General features: G+C 36.6%; 1 protein-coding gene across 9 annotated transcripts in view; it reads left to right on the plus strand.

Annotated features, from left to right (window-relative positions):
* HMBOX1 (homeobox containing 1) overlaps window positions 1-23,269 on the plus strand; it is a 171,798-nt gene that overhangs the window by 104,003 nt on the left and 44,526 nt on the right. For all 9 annotated transcript variants that reach the window (XM_045831008.1, XM_045831011.1, XM_045831009.1 and 6 more), the window contains exons 5-6: window positions 4,609-4,719; window positions 16,422-16,575. In XM_045831008.1, coding sequence (XP_045686964.1) covers window positions 4,609-4,719; window positions 16,422-16,575 — 265 coding nt within the window. The remainder of the gene's footprint in view (window positions 1-4,608; window positions 4,720-16,421; window positions 16,576-23,269) is intronic.

Genomic DNA, 23,269 nt, shown 5'->3' on the forward strand with positions numbered 1-23,269 from the left:
AGAGGGAGGGGGAGAGGGAGGAAATCTTTTGCAATAGCATGGATGGACCTGAAGATCTGAATATTATTATGCCAAGTGACTAAGCCAGTCAGAGAAAGACAAATACTATATGATCTCACTTACATGTGAATCTACTGAACAAAATTAAGTGACTTTTTTTTTTCAAAGAATAACTTTAGGATAGGGAGTAAGAGAAGGGTTGGGGATGGACTGTTTGTGAGTTATCTTGGGGGAAGATGTGTGCATGTGCTTTAACTTAAAAACTGTGGAAGGTGAATTGTAGAATGACTGCAGTTCTCAAGCAGAAAATTGCTTGAAGAAGCATGTTTCACTTTTTCAACTGTGAAATGATCTTCTAGTTAAAAAGCATCTGATCAGGAGAATTTTGGATCTTAGATGGCTCATTCTTTTAGTCAGTTATTTCAATTGTCCAGGAAAAAGAGGCTGAGATTCCAAGCTTCAGGAGTGAGGACTGGAGAGAATTTTAGGAAGGGAAAGCTTGGATTTAGTAAGCCTCTGAGAGTTGGGGGAAAAGAGTAGAGTAGAAGGTAAAATTGAGATGAGGGACACAGAATAAGAGATGATTAAAAGGAAAAGGTTAATGAATTAAATTTACTGTGTTGAAGACCTGTGGGAAATTCTCATGAAGCTAACTAGCAGATGGTTCAAAAAAAAAAAAAAGTCTGGTGCTCTGACATGTAGGTGATAATTTTAAATTATGATGGTTCAGATGACCAAGGAAGAGTGTATAGATTGAGAGAAGGTGCTTAAAGATGTAACCCTAGGGACACTAACATGTGTATGGAGCTAGCAAAGCAATTCCTAAAGTTGCATTGGAGAGTTGTCTCCAGCATTCATTCCATGGATGAAGATGATATGAGTGGTCAGTAGTGTCGTGTTCCACAGGAAGTAGAAAGAAGGAGATGCACTTAAATTTGTATTGAGACTTGGGCAAAAATGGGTAGTGGTGGGGAGCCCTCTAGTGGAAGGGAACACAGCATTTGAGAAACTGGAAGAAGCCTGGTGGGGCAGAAGCTCAGGAAAGAATGTGAATGAGGCTGGCAACGTCCTTTTGAATACAATGTGATCACTTTCTTGAAGGAAATCAAGCAGGGGTTAGTAATTTCTCAGTGTATGAAGGTTATATGTAAATTTTCTTTTCTTCTGCCTGTGAAAGGTAGAAAAGAGGCCTTGAAGAGCTAATACTTGTGGAGAATAATATTTTTTTCTGCAGTAGACAGTAAGAAGAGCGTTAGGAAAACTTTTCCCCAAGGAGAAATACAAAAACTGGTAGTGTAGGGAAGCTGCATGGCCCTTTGACACCAAGCTCACCCAAAGGTCCAAAAGCACGGAGCAGCCTCTTAAGGATGAGTTTAAAAGAACTTTACCTATCACTAAGCTGGTAATTGAGAAAAATCATTGGAAAAAATGTATTTTACATATTTAATTTTTATTGTGCTTCTTGTAGAAAAACTACTTGCAGAATTACTTCATTTTCTATATTTATTATATAAAAATGGATTAAGTTTACAAGGAAGTTCTTTTTTTATTTCCTTTCTTACAAAAGACTAGACAGAAGGATATTCTTTCTTTACTACCTTCTGTCCCTTTGCTTTCTTAAATTAATAATTACGCACAAAGAAAATTATGGAGTAACATATATTAACAGTTAAACATTGTTTACTGTTTACTGAGGGAAGGCCGAAATTAACTTCTTTTTTGTACTTTTGTTTAAACTTAATTGCTGTGTTTATAAAACAACCAGTAAAGTATGTAGTGTTTATAAGGGAAGGCTAAATATAAAATAAATTAATACCTATTTGTAGAATGATTAAGAAAACAGTAGAGGTATCCTGTGTAGGGAGTCTGCTACTCTACTGTCTTTGGCTATATGTAAGTGTTTGTTACTATACGAAACAGAATGTAGGTGATGTAAATATATATTTATAAAATTGTATACTTTGTCATTTATATCATGGGCATCATTTCATATTGATACATATCCATTTACTTTTTTAGAATACTACATAGAATTTTAAAAACTTCTTGGGGAAACTTCTGTAAATTGAAATATAAACAGAGAAATTGTTTAGCTTAGTGACGTTTACCAAGTGAAGCCATACGTATCCCCACCATCCGGATGAACATCAAGAATAGTGCCGCTCACTCCGTAAGCCTTCCTCACACTGCCTCCCAGTGCCTAACCTGCTCCGCCCAAGCCACAGGCAGCCCGACACTGTTCTGGTGGCCATTCACATAGGTAATTGTGTCTGTTTTTCAGTCTTATGTAACTGAATCATACAGCTGTGTGTGGCTTTTATATGTGTCTTATTTTGGGCAGGGCAGAGGCGGGGAGCAACATTGTTTTTGTAAGATGTATCCATGGGGTGTATGTAGCAGTAGTTCGTCCTTTTTCTATTTGGCATAGTAGTCTGTGGATAAATGCATAAGTATCCCAGTTTATGCATTCTGTTGGTGGGTGTTTGAATTGTTTCAAATCAGGGACTGTTATGGGTAATACTCATATAAACCTTCTTGTATATGTCTTTAGAACACCTTGCTGTTGAACACGTATTTCTTTGTGCTATACACTGAGGGAAGAAACTGCTAGGTCCCATGCTATGCTTATGTTTAGCTTTAGTAGGTATGGCCCACCCATTTCCCACAGTGGTCCTGACATTTTACCCTTCCATCAGGAGTATGAGGGTTCCATATATTCCATGTCCTTGCCAGAACTTGGTATTGATGGACTTCTGTTTGGTTGGTTTTGTTGTTGTGTTGTTGTTTGGTTTGGGTGGCTGATTTAGAACATTACTTTTAAAGTCTTCCTGGTTTTCTGTTATGTGAGTATGTCATCATTTAACTAACTTTCTTTTGATGGGCTTTTGCCCTCTTCCCCCCGAAGCACGGCCAGAACCTGGACAGCATAATGTCAAGTGGGCTCTGAGTTTGTTCTGTGTGATCTGACTGTGTAGGGGAGAGTTAACACTGAAAGTAACAGGAGTGATATAGTCCATTTTTTCTTAAAAGATTTTTCTCAAATTTTCTTTGTTTTTTAGTAGTATGCTACCAACATGAAGAATCCATATAAAATGTTTTATTTTTTGACATGAAAATCAATTTTGATTTCATGATAGTAAATGGTGGTTTTCTTCACTCTTGTTTAAAAGTAGTGTAATGTCTGAACCTAGACTTCTGGTGAAGGCATTGGTAAACACAGACAGTTTTCAGTAACGAGTGTTCACTTAGAACAAGCCTGCAGTGCTAGCTGCAGCACCTGCATCACATGGATCTTCAGTCCGTTGGAAAACCACTGTGTGGATTATTTGAGAATGCAGCTACTTAGGTGTTGGAAAACTAAATTTCACTCTTTGAACGTGAACTTTGTTTCCAATCAGAGAACCTTGCCTCACAACTCAATTTGTCTTTTAACAAAACTCCTCTCCAGATTCTCCTCTAACATAGATTTTTTAAAGTATGAAACTTTAGGGACTTGCTTAATGAGTTAAATATGATTACCAAGCCTCTTGCTTCTCATGTGAAGGGGTGTGATCACTTCACAATAACCACTCCTCCTGTTGCACATTATTGCTTTAAACAGGTGTTGGCACAAGTGGTATTCAGTACTATCCAGTTACCAGCAGAAATTCCTGGGGCGAGTTCAGATACTGTTAACCCTCTCTGATAGCTGGCTGGTCCTTTAGAAGTGCCCTTTGGACATATGTTTCATCTTTCCTATTTTTCTTTGCTTTTGCAAGTTTTGTGTTAAATTATTCATTTTTTAAATAGCTGTAATGACCAGAAGGAGTGTGTAATTTTCATACTAGTCAGTTTTAGATATCCTCTTTTACTTTCACGTGTAGAGGTTTTTCACAGTTCTAATTAATTGCTGTCAAGAACTTCTTAGTGATAGTTGAAAACTGCTTTATATTCTACTCGGTTTTTTGAAAAAATGTCTGTTAAAAGACTGTCTTTACCTCTTGAAAATTCTTAAGAGGTCATATTGCAGCAGAACTCTAAAAGTCTTCCAGTCCTTAGTTATCTCTGCTAATTGTGATGAATCTGAAATGCCTGAATGAATTAACAAATGAGCCAAGAACCTTATTGAAGAGAGTATTTTCAGTGACCTCCCCTTTCCCAGCCCCTAACTTTTTTTTATCAGCAGCAGTAATGAGTAGCAAAACTTGCCGTCTTGATTTTTTTTCTTCTCGATATCTAGTGAAAGTTCTAATATTCTAAACCCAGATTGGAGTAGAGGTGGTGGTGGTTAAAGGAGCACAAATCTAAACAACTTCTGAGAAATAGATATGACTTAGAAATCTCCTCATGTATCTCTCATATATTTGTGGAACAGGGTTGGAGGTTGATTTTAGAGACCACTTTCACATCTCAGCTGATACAATGCTATGAGCTCTAGTAGGTAATTCTGAATATATCCTAGCCCATTCAGTCAGCCTTTACAGAAACACCCAGTATGAAAGAGTGTTGAGGTTGCAGCTTCCTTATAGAGAAGAGTTTTAAAGAACTCACTAACCTAGAACCAACAGAACCCTCCCTAACTTCCCCATGATTTTGGTACTTGCAACAGCTGTTTCTCTTCCTACATAGGTATCAGTCAGAGCCGGATCTCTCACTGGCTGTTGCAGCAGGGATCAGACCTGAGTGAACAGAAGAAAAGGGCATTTTACCGATGGTATCAACTTGAGAAGACAAACCCTGGTAAATACAATTTTCATTTTTCATTGCATGTGAAACGAGACATATGTAATTAATTACTTTATTGAATGCATGTGCTGCCATGTCTTCACCAAGGTACAATAGTTTCAAATTTTACTGTCGTTCCTTTAAGCCAAAGAACACTCTTCATTGTAAAACACTCTTAACTGTAAAACCTAATGCCCAATTGTACAAATATTTAGTTTGGTGTCTAATATTATCTAGTCTTTTTCACTCCTTCCTCCAAGGTGCCTCTGTATGTCCAGGTAATATGATATTTCCAACTGAAGTCTGAACAAAAGGTACTGGTTGTCAGTGGGTGATATGTTTTTCCTCAACTAGAGGTACACACATAGGATTCCGTGTCTAGATTTCTTGTTTGTTTGGTAAATCTTGTTTTAGTTAGTGGTATAAATTCACACTTTTATTTGTTTGTGCTGCATCATAGTCAATGATCTCAGCTAATGATTTTCTGTTTACAGTTCTAATTACTTGAGTGATGAGTGTGTCTTTGGACTTAAGGGTGAAGCTCTCCTGATGACTTAGGGAATGGCAGTAGGTTGGAAAGCGGAATAAAATCTTAGGAAGAAGATCACAGAAACTTTGTCTCTGCGGTTGCCAGGAATCAGCAAATTCTATTGCAGGATATTTTTAACAAGTGGTGTATAAAAAATCTGAAGTTGTGCAACAGACTGTCTCAGTCTACACGTAACACAGACTGGTGGGGGTGGGCCTGATCTCAGGCTCATCTGGTGATTGAGCTGTCTTCTGTAATGCTACAGCATTGCAGCCTCTGCTTGCAGACTGAATTACCAGTTGTAATATTGCATATTGAAGAATCTTAGCTAATAATAACATTGGCTCTGAGGTAGAAATAAAGAATGTTATAGAAACATATTTTTGTGTGTGCCTATAGTAAGATATTTTTTCAAAGATCACATTCTTGACCTGAAAAGCCCAGGCAGGCCAAAGCAGAAGAGACCATATGCCCTCTCTGCAGTGAAGTTTTTATCTGTCCCCCACCCCCAATTTCTGTTTTGAAATGTTTCAATGCACTTTCTGAGAAAAGTTGAAAGACCAACACAGTAAACACCTGTTACCCTCTTCTTAGAATCAATAATTATTAACATTTTGCTGTATTTGCTTTATTTCTGTAAAATAAAGGAATAAATTGAAAATATATATGTGTGCATGTATATACACACACTCTCTTCAGCATTCGTCTCCAAAAATGACAGTCACCTCCATACCACAGTTTCTGTTACCACATCTAAGAAAATCAATAATAATTCCTTAATATCAACAAATACCCAATGCATATTCACATTTCTCTCTTTGTTGTAAGAATGTCTTTTGTAGCTTTTTAAAAATTGAATAGCCTCTGATTTAGGTTGACAAGTTGTAATTTGTTGTTGTCTTTTAAGACTCTTAGAATCACATATTACAGAATGTCCCATATTCTGGATTTTTAATTTTCTCTCAGTGTCAGTTAACTGATTCCTCTATAGCCCTGTATTTCCTGTAAACTGGAAGTTAGGATTAGAGGCTTGATTAGGTTCAGGTTAAACATTTTTGGCAAGAATATGTCATAGATTATTTAGGGATGGTGTGTACTATTGGCTGCAATTTACTTTGAAATGCATCAAAGTAAAATGGATAGGGAAATGGAAGGATATATGATAATGTTAGTACTGTGTAGTAAAATATTACATAGCATGAGTACAGATTTTTGCCATAAATTCTTCCATTGTGTTCTGTGTTTGAAAATTCTCAAAGTAAAACATTGGTTCAAAATTCCTTGTAGGTAATGTTTACCTTAATTTACCGCACATCAAGAGGCATGTAATGGCAAGTTGTAGCATTATTCATATGCTAAGTTTGACCATTTGTTAAAGTAGTTAAAGACCACCAGGTCCTGTGTTTGCAGTTTATAAATAATCTGCAGGGTGTAATTTTGCCACCAGTGGTTTTAGCATCTGTCGATGTTGCTTATTCCAGTGGAGATTGCAGAATAGTAATAATCTAACCCAACATTTCTTCAGCATTTGTTAGCTGGCATTTTTCTGCAAAGGAATTCACTTTTAAATATTTTCTAATGATAATCTAGATATACCCTTCTCTTAAAATAATGACTCTCGTTACTACCATTAGTTAAATGTTTTAAAGTAGTACAGTTCAGTAGCAATACAATGTAAATGGCATGTGCAATTTTAAATAATCTAGTAACCACATTTGAAAAGGTGAGAAGAAATAGCTGAACTTAACAGTATACTTTATTTAACAAATATGTATTATTCAGCATTTAATCTTTCCTTCTCCTTGTACTGATTCTTTCAAATACAATATGTATTTTACATGTAAAGCACCTGTTCCAATCAGCCACATTTCAGGTATTGAATACACATGTGGCTGGTGGCTACCATATAGGAAGGATAACACAGTCCTAAGACACGTCACAGTTGAAGCAACACTTCAAACCTCAGCTCAATGCAGTCTTCCCAAAGACATCATTTCTCCCATGATTCACAGCAGAGCAAATCACATGAAGAGGGACAAAACCTTGGCATTTGTCTAATAGAGCAGCTTAGGCTGGCTAATAGCAAGGGCTCTGCTAGGTAAATAAGGAACTTTGCTTAGGGGTTTCATGAGCCTGGTCACATTCCAGAAATTGGTTACCAGGAGAGCACTAAGAGGATTGTCAGGATGTCTCAAAATGAAGAGTTTAGAGGGTAAACACTACTCATCTGTATCAGGCAGTTACTTGTGTGTTTGGCACCGAGAACAGTGCCTAACATATAATCTCATCAGTTGATGGGGCCAAATTCCCACACTGGGATTTCAGGGCTGGGCTCCATTCCCAAGCAGGCACTCAGATCACCAGGAAAATGCATTCACTAGGAACAGGAAGGGGGGCCAAACTACAGCTTCTTTGCAGCTGATTCGATGGCGCTGCCCACCGCAGAATACTACTGTTGGAATTCAGTTTTTAGCACTGGGAGATAGTATTCTTCTTAAGCTGTTTTTTTAAAGAAAAAAATAGTTTTATTTTTGCTTTTTATCTTATCTCCTAATGTCACTTTATCTTGGAACCAGAGCTAGGTTCACCCATCATCAGGAACCTGGAGGGAGGTGGAACTAAGGCATTGAAACAGCAGAATGGGAAAGGACTGGCATCATTCATTCAGCTGCTGATTAGTAGCTGTTTTCTTTGTAGAGATTCTCCCTCCTTTTAAGAGTAAATTGCTTGAATCATATGCATTTACTGTTCAATAAAGGTGCATCACCAACTATCTCCATTTTTTTCTATTTCTTTTCCTTTTTAACTTGGAAATCAAATCCATACTGGTTCTGAGTTCTCTCTAGTCAAGTTTTCTGTAGGACATAATTTAAATGGAGGATAATTTCATAATTCAGTTGGTAGTTTTCCTTGCATCAACAGTAATTGGATGTTAGCAATTAAAGCTTAATTTTTTAAAGTTTTTATTTGCATTTCAACCTTTATTATAAGAGCTAATGTGGAATTCTTTCTAGATAAGTACAATTTTATTTTGTGTACTTTGACTTACAAAATTTTTTTTTATTTTTAAATTACAGTTGACAGAGAATATTAGTTTCAGATGTGTACACCCCCATGATTAGATATTATATAACTAGCTGATCATCCCGATAAATCGTGCACCCTTCTGACACCATACATAGTTATCAGGATAGTATTGACTATATTTCCTATGCTGTACTTTACATCACCATGACTATTCTGTTACTACCTATTTGTAGTTCTTAACCCCTTCATCTTTTCACCCAACCTCCCAGCCCCCATCCCATCTGGCAATCACCAAAATGTTCTCTGTATCTATCAGTCTGTTTCTGTTCTGCTTGTTCATTTATTCTTTTAGATTCAATTGTTGATAGATATGTGTTTATTGCCATTTTATCATTTATATTTTTTATCTCCTCTCTTCTTTCTCCTCCCCCCACTTCTCCTTATTTTTCTCCTCCTCTCCCTCCCTCCCTCCCTCCCTTTTGTACCTCCTCCTTCTTTCTTCTTCCCTTTAATATTTTATGTAATATTGGTTTGGTGATGATGAACTCCTGTAGCTTTTTCTTGTCTGGGAAGCTCTCTTATATATCCTTCCATTCTAAATGGTAGCTTTGCTGAGTAATCTTGCTTTTCATTACTTTGAATATTCCTTGCCAACCCCTCTGACCTGCAAAGTTTCTGTTGAGAAATCAGCTGCCAGTCTTACAGAAGCTCTCTCATAAGTAACTAACTGCTTTTCTCTTGCTGCTTTTAAGATTATCTCTTTGGCCCCTGCTGGTGTGGCTCAGTGGATTGAGTACCATCCTACAAATCAAAGGGTTGCTGGTTTGATTCCCAGTCAGGACACATGCCTGGGTTATGGGGTAGGTCCCCAGTAGGGGGTGAGCAAGAGGCAGCCATGCATCGATGTTTTTCTCCCATTCCTTCTCCCTCCATTCCCTTCTCTCTAAAAATAAATAAGTAAATAAAAGATTATCTCTTGGTTTTTAACCTTTTACATTTTACTTATCATGTGTCTTGGTGTGGGCCTCTTTCAGTTTAATCTTGTTTGGGACTTTCTGTGCTTCCTGGACTTGTATGTCCATTTTCTTTTTGTTTTTGGTATTTATAACATTTTATTCTTTTTTAAATGTATTTTATTGATTATGCTATTACAGTTGTCCCATTTTCTCCCTATTATTCCCCTCTGCCCTGCACACCCCCTCCCACCCACATTCCCTTACTTTAGTTCATGTCCATGGGTCATACATATAAGTTCTTTGGCTTCTACATTTTCTATACTATTCTTAACCGTCCCTGTCTATTTTCTACCTACCATTTGTGCTACTTATTCCCTGTACCTTTTCCTCCTCTCTCTCCCTCCCACTCCCCCACTGATAACCCTCCAAGTGATCTCCATTTCTATGATTCTGTTCCTGTTCTAGTTGTTTGCTTAGTTTGTTTTTGTTATTTTTAGTTTGGTTGTTAATACTTGTGAGCTTGTTGTCATTTTACTGTTAATATTTTTTATTTTCTTTTCCTTAGATAAGTCCCTTCAGCATTTCATATAATAAGGGCTTGGTGATGATGAACTCCTTTAACTTGACCTTACCTGGGAATCACTTTATCTGCCCTTCCATTCTAAATGAGAGCTTTGCTAAATGAGAGCTTTGCTCTCATTTAGACTAATCTTGGACATAGGTCCTTGCCTTTCATGGCTTGGAATACTTCTTTCCAGCTCCTTCTTGTCTGTAAGGTTTCTTTTGAGAAATCAGCTGATAGTCTAATGGGAACTCCTTTGTAGGTAACTCTCTCTTTTTTCTCTTACTGGTTTTAAGATTCTCTCCTTATCTGTAATCTTGGGTAATGTAATTATGATGTGCCTTGGTATGTGCTTCCTTGAGTCCAGCTTCTTTAGGACCCGCTGAGCTTCCTGGACTTCTGGACGTCTATTTTCTTTGCTAGATAGGTTTTGAGGCTTTATTTCCCTGCACTGGAACTCTGGGTAGCACGGTCTGTCTTGTTCCCCAGTTGTTCCTCCTAATTTATCTGCATGCAAATATGGGACCACCCTGTCTGCCAGCCTCAGCCTTGCCTACCCTGGTCCTCTAGCCACCCCACCTTGCCAAGAGTCCTCTCCACCCCAGCTGCCCATCTCTTCCCCTCCTACCAGTCTGGATGAATGTTTCTTCTTTAACTCCTTTGTTGTCAGACATCCATACAGTTTGATTTTCTGTCAATTCTGGTTGTTTTTGTTTTTTAAATTTGTTGTTGTCCTTCTTTTGGTTGTTTGAGGAGGCACAGTGTGCCTATCTATGCCTCCATCTTGGCTGGAAGTCTGTATGTCCATTTTCTTGACCAGGTTAGGGAAATTTCCTGTCATTTTTTAATAGATTTTTAATTTCTTTCTCTCTTCTTCTGGCACCCCACTCCCATGATGCAAATGTTGGTATACTTGAAGTTGTCCCAAAAATCTTCATGTTTTTGGATTTTTTTCTTTTGGGTGTTTTTTGCTTCCTTATATTCCAAATTGCTGATTTAATTCTTGGCTTTTTCTACTCTACTGTGGATTCCCTGTAAATTATTTTTCATTTCAGTTAGTGTATCCTTCCTTTCTTACTGGTTCTTTTTTTTGGTTTCAAGTCCTTTTTCATGCTGTTGAAGTTCTCTCTGAGTTCATCTACTCTTCCCCTAAGTTCACTGAGCATCCTTATAACCAGTGTTTTGAACTCTGCATCTAGTATATTGCTTGTCTCTGTTGTGATTTATTTTTTTCTGGAGTTTGGTTCTGTTCTCTCATTTGAGGCATGTTTCTTTGTCTCCTTATTTTTGGCAGTCTCTCTGTGTTTGTTTCTATGTATTCTGTAGAGCTGCTACATCACTTGGGATTGGTAGAGTGGCCTAATATAGTAGGTGTCCTATTGGGTCTAGTGGCACAGCCTTCCTGTTCACTTGAGCTGGGACTCTAGGTGTGTCCCCTCCCTGCTTCCCGTGTGGGCTGTGTACACCCTTGTGTTGTAGTTGAGCCTTGATTGCTGTTGGTATGTTAATGGGAGGATTTATCCCAAAGCCCATCAGCTGCAAGTACTGGCTTTGTCCACTCTGGAGGATCAGCTGTGCAGGTGCTCAATGCATGGAGTGGGACTTTAGCGGGGCTCTGGTGCCTGCTGAGTCCGCCCCTTGAGTGTGTCACTTGGGAAGATGGTTGGGTGATGCTTTCATATGGCCTGAAGTTGTCCACTGAATATGCTGGCTCTGGGGCCTCCCAGGAGGTATAGGTCAAGTTGAGCCACTGCCTGTGTTCTACCCAGAGCTGCCTGACGTGAGTGATCTGTAGATGGCTGCTACTAGTACCACGTTTGAAGGTGCCTGGTAGAAGCCAAACTGTGAGCCAAGGCTGGCTGCTGCTAGTGTCAGGCCTGGGGCAAGAGGTATGGGGCACACTGAGGCCAGATACTGCTTGTTTAAGAGATTTTAGGAAAGTCTGAAGCATAAGCCAAAACAAGCCATACATATGGAAAAGCCACTAGAAACAGCTTGGGTGGGCCCCTGTGAGCTGGTTAGGGTGGAGTCTCAGGAAATGTCCAGGGTAGAGTGAATGGTATGATTCAGGTTAATGGAGTCTCAGATATGGGACCTACCTGCTGGTTTGGTGAGGGTAGGAGGGTCTCAGAAAAGGAACAGTGGTCTCTGCCAGCACTTCTCTCTGGGAGGAGGCTATTCATCCAACTCTTGCCTTGATGACCAACACTTCAGGTCCTCCTGGTATGTCCCTGGTAGCTTTTGAGCTGCTGCCCACTGGAGCTCAGCAGGAGTGAGTCTGAGTAAGTTCATGCATAGGCCCTTTAAGAGGAATGCCTGGGACTCTAGAAGCCTTCCATCTCTCTCTGCCATAATCCCCGCTGGTTTTTACAGCCAGAAGCCATGGGCACTGCTCTTCCCTGCACTAGAACCTTGGGCTGGGGTGCCTGGTGTGGGCCTGGGACCCCTCGCTCCTCAGGAGGGACTTCTGCAGTCAAGATAGACCTCCCTATTTTTATCTGGTACATGGGAATTACCCATTCCAGGTCTCCACCCCTCCTACCAGTCTCGATGTGGCTTCTACATTATATCTTTAGTTGTAGGACTACTGTTGAACTACATTTCAGGCAGTTCTGACTGGTGGTTCTGTAGTTTAGTTGTATTTTGGGTGTAGTTGTGGGAGGATGTAAGTACTGCATTTACCTATGCTGCCATGTTGACCAAAAGCCTTGGATTTTAACTTTTGATTTTAGCTGAAGAATTATATTATTTCTTGTTACTCCATGGACACTTTGAAACTATTATTTTTTTGGATAAGATGAACTAAAATTATGTTAGCATCTAATAGCTAATCATCTACTGTATAGTTAGTAGTTGCTTATAATACATCAGACTCTGCATGTCATTGCAGAGATGATTGGAATCCACCTAAATGTCCCTAGTTAAAAACTGGTTACCTAAATTACTGTGGAGGCTAATAGCTATTTTTTTTCCAAAGAGTTGGCTTATATAAAGGTTTATTGGGTTTATATGTGGTAATATTCAATTCATAAGTTAATAAAGACACAAAACAGTGAATCTAGCATATTGCCATTTATATAGGGACACACACAGACCCAGACACACACACACACACACACACACACACACACACACACACACACACACACACGTATACTGAGGTAAACAGAGAACATCTCTGGAAGGCCATATTAGGAACTGATGAGTGGCTTTGTGGAATGGACCTGAGAGTTGTTAACAAATAACCTTTTGTGTCTTTCTAAATTTTGCACCATGTATTTGTACTATATATTCAAAAAGTAAATATACAGTATAATGAAAATGGAAGGAGAGAGGTGAAAAAATTAGTCTGGCTTGTTAATAGCTTTCAAGATATAAAAACTGAGATCCTAGGTTCATATAGTACAGACCTGCTTTTGAGAGGCTGTTAGGTAAAAAATATCACTAATTTTTACTGGTAGGTAGTTCTTTTATTTCATAAATTTTTCTTTGTCCAGAATAGAGAGCTCGTCAAAAGAAATATAAATGGTACTATCCCTTTGCATATATTCTGAGAAAAAAAATCAAATTTAAGGAAAAATCACAAAATGAAAAAGTACTTTATTTACGTAAATTTAAGCATTTTGAAAACAAAAAAATGTTTGAACATTCTCTATTCCTGGGCTTAGAATATTTCTCTCTCTATACTATGATTAAAGTTCTTCTCTTTTTCAGCCCTTTCATTCTGGATCCATTTGGAAAAAGGATTTTTGGTGGTGGGGGCGTTTTTTGTTGTTGTTGTTGTCGTTTTTCTCTCTTTAAGTGGACTCAGCAAGAAAAATAATAGAATGGATATTTAGGTTATTTTTACTGATAATCCAATACATATAGATGTAGTATAATTCTCTGATAAACAGTATCATCATCAGAATTTCCCAGCATAACCCAGAGCTTGCCAAGGCATATGAATAAAATAGTATGATGGAAAGTGATCACAAACATTTTATCTTGTTTCTTACAAAAACATTTACAAGAAAATGCCTAATTTTTAAAAAAGGAGTGAGTACTAAATTCAGCATGGTTGACATCAGAAGCTCCTTTATTTAATCAAATTAAGCCCCACAGTCTTTTCCCTTGTCTAATTTAAACATTACTATAGCAGACAGGATTTGCTGAGTTCTTCTTCTTGGCTCATGGCACAGATTCTGCATATTTTTAAACTAAACAATTAAATAAAGTTTGCCAAGAGGCTTATTCAGCAAGCACATGAAGTAAATTTGGAGAAAAGAAGTATTACTCTCCTCCCCTCACTGCTGCAGAGTGTCAGAGCCGCAAGGAAATCACGTGTGTAACATGGGGCAAGTTAAGGAATTACTTTGGGAGAAGCTGGTTTCTGTGAACGGAGTCGTAATGACATGCTTGCAGTCATACTTTAACAGCTGATTTGTGAAGGCTCACCCAGAAGTTACCTTCATAAGGCCCACCTAGAAACAGCCCTGATAAGAAATTACATATACAAAGAATACATTTATCAAAATTTAAAAACCTATCAGCAAATTAGGAAGAGGAGTTTTTTTTCCTCTTAGTTTGCTAGATAAATGTGTGATATTTTGTTTTAATGGGAGCCCAAATATAATATGGGGAAAAAATGTTTCTGTGTAGAAAATAGGTAACACACTTCCTCTAAGGTAAAAACAAAAAAGTTGATTGTTTAAAAAACACAGAACTCCTATATTTTATTTCAGAGGAGTTTAAAGTCTTATATACATTGTTCCTGCATTCTAGTATCTTTGTGCTTTTCTGTCAAAGTCAATAATTTTGAACAGCTTCTGGGGTTGTTCATTGCTCTCTACCCATTTTGACCAAAGCAAGATGAACTGAGTTTTCTAGAACAAATCTCTGTTTATTAGAGTGTTTCCAAAGTACTTCTTATGCTATTTTTAAATATTGCTACATTGAACAAAGAAAAAGAAGGGAAAACCCTCAAAAGTACAGGGGTAGCACTATGTTTCAAATGAAGTGTGTTTACAGGTTTGAAATTATCCAGAATTTCCACTTTTTGTGCATAAATTACCTTTGATTTCTTTTAAAGTAACCAGCCACTACTCACTTCTCTCTCTCCTCTTTTCCTCCTTCCTCTTTTCCCCTTTCTTTTCTTTCCTGACAAATTTTATTTCATTCAATTTCTTTATAAAACATCTGAACAACACAGAATATTATAAAAAAGCATAATTATATTACCAATTAACCCCAATACGAAGAAAGAACCATTATTATCAGTTGGCTTATTTCCTTCAACCTCACAATTTAGCCAAGCTTTTTGTATTCTTGGTTTTATTTGTACCCATTTATCACTCTACTTAGCTAAGAAGATGCTCTATGTATATGTGGCCTACTGTAATTCTTGGAATTCACTGACCTATTCCCTGTCCCCCACCCACTGAAGCCCCAGAGTTCTCCATCCTCTCTTCTTTTATCAGAGCCAGGACTTGGATGAGAGGACCTCCTGCCTTACCCAGCCCGTTTCTACCGCTGTCTCATAAACCATGATATTAGCTTGGCTCTGTTTTGGACCTTTTATCATGGCTCTAGAACAAAATGTATGTAGTCTGCTTAGATTCCAGTGCCCTTGTCAGGCTGTCATTCCTGTTCGTGTTCAGAAAGGTACCAAAACAAAGATTTTTAAACTTTCCAGCTCCCTAGTTCCTCTCATGAATAAACTTTGTTAACTTTGAATTAGGCCCAGACTGAATTGCCAAGTTATCTTGGCAGAATGGAACCCTCTTTCTTGAACTGTCTAAAAAAAAAGGTTTCAGCTTAGAGTTTCATAGTATGTGGGCCAGAAATTTTTTAAACCAGGGATCAGCAGCAAACTTTCTGTAAAAGGCCAGGTAGTAAATATTTTAAGTTTTGTGGGCTATGTGGTCTCTGTCACAGCTACTCAACTCTGCCATTGTAATGCAAAAAAAAAAAAAAAGGAAAAGAGAAGGAAGAAAGAAAATACGTACATTAATGAGTATGGCTACATTCAAGCAAAACTTTATTGATTTTAGAGAGAGGAAGGGGAAGACAGAGAGAGAGAGAAAGAAACATTGATTTTTATTGTTCCACTTATCCATGCATTCATACAGGGCTCAAGTAAAACTGTATTTCAACTATGGCAACATACCATAGTTTGCCCTATGTTTTAAGTCATAAATTTTTCTTTATTGATTTTTTTTTAGAGAGAGAGAAACATTGATTTGTTGTTCCACTTATTATGCATCTATTGGTTGATTCTTCTGTGGGTTGATTTTTGTATATGCCCTGAACCCACAACCTTGGCTTATTGGGATGACACTCTTAACCAGAACTGAGCTACCTGGCCAGGGCTGGAAAAGAGATAGATTTTAAGCTTTGTTTCAGAAAATGACACAGATAAAAGACAACCTGGAAAAAAAGACATTTAAAAATAATTAATGATTTTTTAAGGAAGAATTTTTGTTTCTTTGGATTTTTATTTTGGTCAAATAATTTTTTATTTTTTAAAAATATATACATATCAAATGTATTAGGCCTGCAAGTTTCAGTGGAGGGGCAAAAGTTTATTGTTGTTGATTTCATGATATATTTAGCATTGGTTTTAATTAATAAGTATTTGCTAAAAATACCTTGTTTATTTTAGGGGCTACGCTAAGTATGAGACCAGCCCCTATTCCAATAGAAGACCCCGAATGGAGACAAACACCTCCCCCAGTCTCTGCTACATCTGGCACCTTCCGACTGCGAAGAGGGAGTCGATTCACCTGGAGAAAGGAGTGCCTGGCTGTCATGGAAAGGTACGTGTCTCCTTTTGCTGTTAGCAGTCTTCTGAGGAGAGACACTTACGATATATTTGGACAGTTTTCATGTCAAACAAGTAATTTGGGATCTAGATTCTATCTCTAAAAGTATTTGTGAATTTTATAAGTGCTGCGTTATTGAAATAATATGTCCTTACATTGAGAATTCATAAAACTGGAGTTAACATCTCTCAATATAATTTAATAGTGTCTTCAATAATTTAAGAAACTTTAAAAGAAATTTTTTAACAACTAATAGTCAATTTATTAAAAAGGTTGATTTAAGTATCTGCCATGGTGATTCAGCCTTGACCCCTACCTAGCTCAATAATGATGGAAGGAGTCTGCTTAACAGTCTCAGAGGGCTGTGCAAGTCAATGAGTTGTCCATGTATCCTCATCTCAAACCAATCCCAAGTCTTAGAACTGTCCCCTCAGGGAGTTTTTCTTGCACTGATGATTCTCAGAGTCTTGGTAGGCATCGGAACTGGTCCTTTCACTCTGAGATTCTTTTCCTTTGAGCCTCTGATCAGGTCAGCTCACACCTTCCCCAAAGACTTTACATTGCAGCTGGTTAAAGTAACTGCAGTTTGGTGAACTGCCGCCTCTGGTTCCCCCAGTGTCTCCCTGGTATCTTTAAGCTATGCCTGTGGCACAGCCTCCTAAGGACTTGCTGCTCCTCAGCGAGAGTAGACAGCAGTGAGTCAGGAATAGGAGCCAGCCGACGGAGCTCAGTTGTAGCTGTGACTGTGTCTTTCTCAAAGAGCCAGAAGAATTTGTTTAAATTTAGATCTTCATATAATATTTTAAGAAAACTCTTTGGTATCTTAAATTCAACAAAATAATTGAATGATTAGGAAGCCACTGAGAAATTTTTTTAATGTAAAAAATTTTTCAGTTATGTACAATACTATATTAGTTTCAGGTATACGACATAGTGGTTAGAGTTTTATATAACTTAAAAAGCAATCCCCCAAAAGTCTGGTACCCACCTGGCACCATATACAGTTATGACAATGTTATTGACTGTATTTCCTGTGCTGTACTTTACATCCCTGTGTCTGCTTGTATAGCAGCAATTTGTACTTTTTAATCTCTTCACCGTTGTTGCCACTTATCTCTACAACCCCCCCTCATCTGGCAACCGTCAGTTTGTTTACTGAATCAATGGGTTGTTGCTGTTTTGTTTGCTTATTTTGGTTTTTTAGATTTCACATATAAGTGAAATCATATGGTATTTGTCTTTCTCTGCCTACTTACTGCATTTAGCGTAATACCTTCTTGGTCCATCCAAGTTGTTGCAAATTGCAAGATTTTGTTCTTTTCATGGCTGGGTAATATTCCATTGCATGTGTTCCGCTTTTACTTTACCCATTCAAATGTTGATGGACACTTAGGTTGCTTCTCTGTCTTGCCTATTGTAAATAACGCTGCAATGAACATGGGGTGCACATATTTTTTTAAATTAGTGTTTTGGTTTTCTTAAGATAAATACTCAAAAGTTGAATTGCTGGGTCCTATGATAGTTTTATTAAGTTTTTGAGAATCGTACTGTTTTTGATAGTGTCTGCACCAATTTACAATCCCACCAACAGTGCATGAGGGTTCCCTTTTCTCCACACTTCTTGACAATACTTGTTTGTTGATTTATTGATGGATAACCATTCTGACAGGTGTCAGGTGATATTTTATATTGGTTTTAATTTACATTTCTTTGATGATTAGTGATGTTGAGTGTCTTTTGATATGTCTGTTGACCATCTGTATGTCCTGTTGGGAGAAGACAGGTCTCTTCAGGTCTTCTGCCAACTTTTTAATTGGATTGTTTGTTTTTTGGTGTTGTATGAGTTCCTTACCAATTTTGGATATTAACCCCTTATTGGAGGTCTCATTGGCAAGTATCTTCTTCTAGTCAGTAAGTTTTTTGTTTTGCTGATGGTTTCCTTCGCTGTACAAAAATTCTTTAGTTTAAAGTAGTAGTTTAGTTTAAGGTAGTCCCATTTGTTCATTTTTTTGGTTTCTCTTGCTCAAGGAAGCATATCCAAAAAGAAATTTACTAAGAACAATGTCAGAGGGTTTACTACCTATGTTTTCCTCTAGAGTTTTATGGTTTCAAATGTTACAGTTAAGTCTTTAATCCATTTTGAGTTTAAGATAATGGCCAGTTTCATTCTTTTACATGTATTTGTCCAGTTTTCCCAACATCATTTGTTGAAGAGACTGTCTTTATCCCCTTCTATTCAATATTTTGTTGCCTCCCTTGCCATAGATATAGGCATGGGTTTATTTTGGGCTCTCTGTTCTCTTCCATTGATTTTTGTGTCTGTTTTAAGTGTCAGTGCCATGCTGTTTTTATTATTATAACCTTGTAGTATAGTTTGATAACAGGTAGCGTGATGCCTCCAATTTTGTCCTACTTTCTCAAGATTGCTTTGGCTTTTTGGAGTCTTTGTGGTTTTATATAAATTTTTGGATTGTTTTAGTTCTGTGAAAAATGCCATTGGTATTCTGATAGAGATTGCATGGAATCTGTAGATTGGTTTGTGTAATATGGAAATTTTAACAGTAGTAATTCTTTCACTTCATAAGCACAGTATGTCCTTTCACTTATTTGTATCTTTTAATTTCTTCCTTTAGTGTCTCATGCATTTTCACATATAGGTCTTTAACCTCCATGGTTTATTCCTAGGGATTTTATTCTTTTTGATGCAACTGTAAATGGGATTGTTTTCTTAAATTCTCTTTCTGATAGTTTGTTTTTGATAAAAATGCATCAGGTTTCTGAATATTAATGTGTCCTACTTTACTGAATTCATTTTATAAGTTTGAATAGTTTTTTGTAAAATCTTTAGGATTCTCTCTATATAGTGCCATGTAATCACAAATGATGACAGTTTGCCTTCTTCCTTTCCAATTTGCATGTCTTTTATGTCTTTTTTTTCCTCTTTGTTTGAGTACTGTGGCTAAGCCTTTCAACACTATATTGAATAAAAGTGTTGAAAGTGGACAGTGCTGTCTTGTTCCTGAACAAAAAGCTTTCAAATCTTCATTCTAGAGTATAATGTTAGCTGTGGGTTTGTGATATGTCCCTTTATTATGTCGAGGTATGCTGTCCTCAGTTTGCTGAGAGTTTTTAATCATAAATGCATGTTGGGTTTTGTCAAATGCTTTCTTCTCTGCGTCTATTGATATGATCATATTATTTTATCTTTCATTTTGTTCATGTGTTGTATCAGGTTAATTGATTTGTGGGTATAGAATCAACCTTGCACCTGGGAGTAAATCCCACTTAAGCATGGTGTGTGATCTTTTTAGTGTATTGCTATATGCAGTTTGCTCATATTTTGTTGAGGTTCTTTGCATCCATGCTCATCAAGGGTATTGGCCAATAATTTACTTTCATCTGGTTTTAGTGTCAGGGCAACACTGGGAGGCCACTGAGATTGAACTTTCCTTGATAAGACTAAGTGTGCTTAGTCTCAAAGGTCAGAAATACTTGTGTTTTTACTTTGACTTGGTAGTTAATTGTCTAACTGTAGCATCAGGACCTGATCCATAGTAGATACTCAGTGCTTTTTAAAGTTGAATTGACTTTGGATTCAGTTTTCCCATGTGAAATGGTATAAATTAATTACATATGATTACAAAGTGTTGAGTATATTTAGGGTGGATCTAAAGTAGAATTATCCTTTTAGTCTCAAGTAATGTTTATAGGATTTTGTTTTGATGGAGACTTTTATGTGGAATACTAATTTTCTGTTACAAAAATACTTCCTAAGATTAAATGAGGAGGAAAAGAATATATTAAGCAGAGGTAAAAACAAATGGGTTTTCATGTTGATACTTCTCAATAATTTCAATAATAAATTAAATTGAATGTATAAAACTAGTTTTAACTTCTCAGCTGATATAGAATAGATATTTACATCGAGAAAAAAGCTTCAGGTTTTTGAGATTTTTTTTCCAATTATCTAATCTGACCAGTCTAATGACATACTGGAAAAAGCATTTGAATCAGTCAGAAGACCTAAAATTTGGTTTTGGCTTTGCTATTAACCCAGCTGTGTAACTTTGTGCAGGTTATAAACTCTGAGCTGTAGCTTCTTCATCCTGTAAAATGAAGTTTTTCAATAGCCAGTAGCAAATTATATGTCATCTAGTACTTTGGCCATCTCTTTTCCTGCCTATTTCCTGATTATTTCCCAGCTTATTAACTTTGCTACCTGAAAGAGAAAGAGATTTAAAATGCTGGCGTTCAGGCCATGTGTCTGTTCTTGTGATAATGTGAAATGAAAAGGTTGCTTCAGGAAGAAGTTGGATCCAGTAGCCAGAATGAGACTATAGGTTATCATTGATGTCATCATCTGTTCCTTTCCTCACTCTCTTTATTATAGATAAGAGTAGAAGCCATTTATTGAATAAAACGAATCCTTATATGCTTGATTAAAGTGAAAGAATGAGATATATTGTCCCAGAGAACTGACATTTACAATCTGATTTTTCTCAAGAAATCTTGATTCCTTTAAAAATTGTCTTCAGAACTTACCATGTAACAGACATGAAGTTAAATAATAATAATGTTGAACTGATTTGAAATGTTATACATTTTTCTGTGTGTAACAAAATAAGTTCTGGTATTAGTTTCTAGTTGGTATAAGTTCTAATCGTGCTACTGCCTCATTTAATTTAATTTTTTTGTGACGATACCCATATACATTAATCACATAATGTCAGTGTGAGGAAGGATTAATTTAAAATTTGATAACATTAATAATGGTAGGTAATATTCCTAGTACGTTTTAAGACTTGAATGTCAAAGGCTTTGCAGTTCCTTTTATTTTTTTACAAGGGAACAAGAACTAGCCACAGTATCACAGTGATTCAGTTGCAGTTAAAAAGATACCAAGCACTTACCTGTATAAGGCTCCCATTTAATATTAATTTTCACTTTTTAACCCTAATTTTAATTAATAAGTGTCTTTAATCTATGCAACTGAAAAAAGGAATGAATTTTTCCTTTCTCTAAATAAAAACAATACTGTGACCTTCTGTACCATTGCAGTAGTTAATGTTTTGAAAGGCTTTTTTATTGCAGTTTTGCAACTTTGAGAATGAATAATTTTCTGTATACATTGATCTCCAGGATGTAATGTTATTTTCAAAAGGCAGTGTCAGTTGTATAAAGGAGGCTGTTGTTAATCTATTTGTGTATTTACTTACAATTTGTTTTAAAATGAAAGGAAAAAACTGTGAAATAAATAATGTGGTTACCAATAGAAGAGAAAAAGCAGGGACAAGGATAGAAGCTAGACTTCTGAATATACCTTGTTTTGATATTGTAATATAAATATTTTATGTAATTATAAAACAAAATTAAATTGAAATGAATGGAAGGTGATACCTAAAAAATAACTAAAATGAAAAAAAAACAAACCTATGTATAAGTTGGTGACTTAAACTCTCAGAACTATATCAAATAACTTTATAATACAGTATTTTGACTATGCTTCCCAGTTTAGAAATAAGAGCTACAACAAAAGTTCATACTGTTTTTAGTAATTTTTGTTAATATTTTTATTCAAGTACTATTATTATTTTTAGTTGTGTAGATATAGACGTAAATATAGATAAAATAGTAATGTTATTATAAACCAAGATTTTCCTTGTAAGAGAGATACAAAAAAAATTAAAAAGAATTAAATTAAAAACTGTAATCTTGTGTATGTGTATGCATAAAGGCAGAAATTTATTTGAAGTTTATTATTTTAATAACAGCCTTATTGAGGTACAGTTCACTTACCTAAAGTGTGCAATACATGCTTGTTAGAATATTTACAGTTACACAAATGTTCTTCACAATGTTACCATTGGGAACTGCCTAGTTATAGTCACTCTTTTCCCCCTACCCTTCTCCAGCCTGAGGAACTCTCTCTGTACGTAGATGTGCCTATTCTGGACTTCCCGTGTGAATGGAATCATGCAGTATATGGCCTTTTGTGACTCACTTTCATTTAGCATAATGTTTCAAGTTCCATCCATGTTGTAACATATATTGGTATTCCATTCCTTTTTCCTGTCAACTAATATTCCATTACATGGATGTGCCATATTTTTATTTATTAATCAGTTGATGGAATTTGGGGTTGTTTCCAGTTTTTAGCTATTATGAATAATACTGCCATGAACAAAATTTGTGTTCTAGTGGAACTGCTGTGTCATATGGTAACTGTGTTCAACCTTTTAAGGGACTGCCAGATGTTTTCCTAAGCCAATGCACCATTTTATATTTCATCCAGCATGATGGTTCTAGTTTCTCTCCAGCACTTGTTATTGTCTGTCTTACTGGTTGTAGCTCTTTGCAGGTGTGTGAAGTAGAATCTTGTTGTTCTTGTGTAGTCTCATTTGACTTGCATTTCCTTCACTAATTATGTTAAGCATCTTTTCATATGCTTATTGGCTATTCGTATCTTTTCCTTGAAGAAATATCTGTTCAGATCCTTTGACCATTTTTTAAATTATTTGTCTTTCATATTGAACTGCAAGACTTTTTTATGTATTCTAGGTTTAAATCCCTTTTCAGATATATGGTTTGCAAATATTTTCTCCCATTCTGTGGGTGGTCTTTTCACGTTCTTGATGGTGACCTTCAGAACGTGCACATTTTTAATTTTGATGAAGTCCAATTTATTTTT

This window comes from Phyllostomus hastatus, unplaced genomic scaffold (assembly GCF_019186645.2).
Source record: "Phyllostomus hastatus isolate PE091 unplaced genomic scaffold, TTU_PhHast_1.1 phas_contig_159, whole genome shotgun sequence".
Taxonomy (NCBI): Eukaryota; Metazoa; Chordata; class Mammalia; order Chiroptera; family Phyllostomidae; genus Phyllostomus; species Phyllostomus hastatus.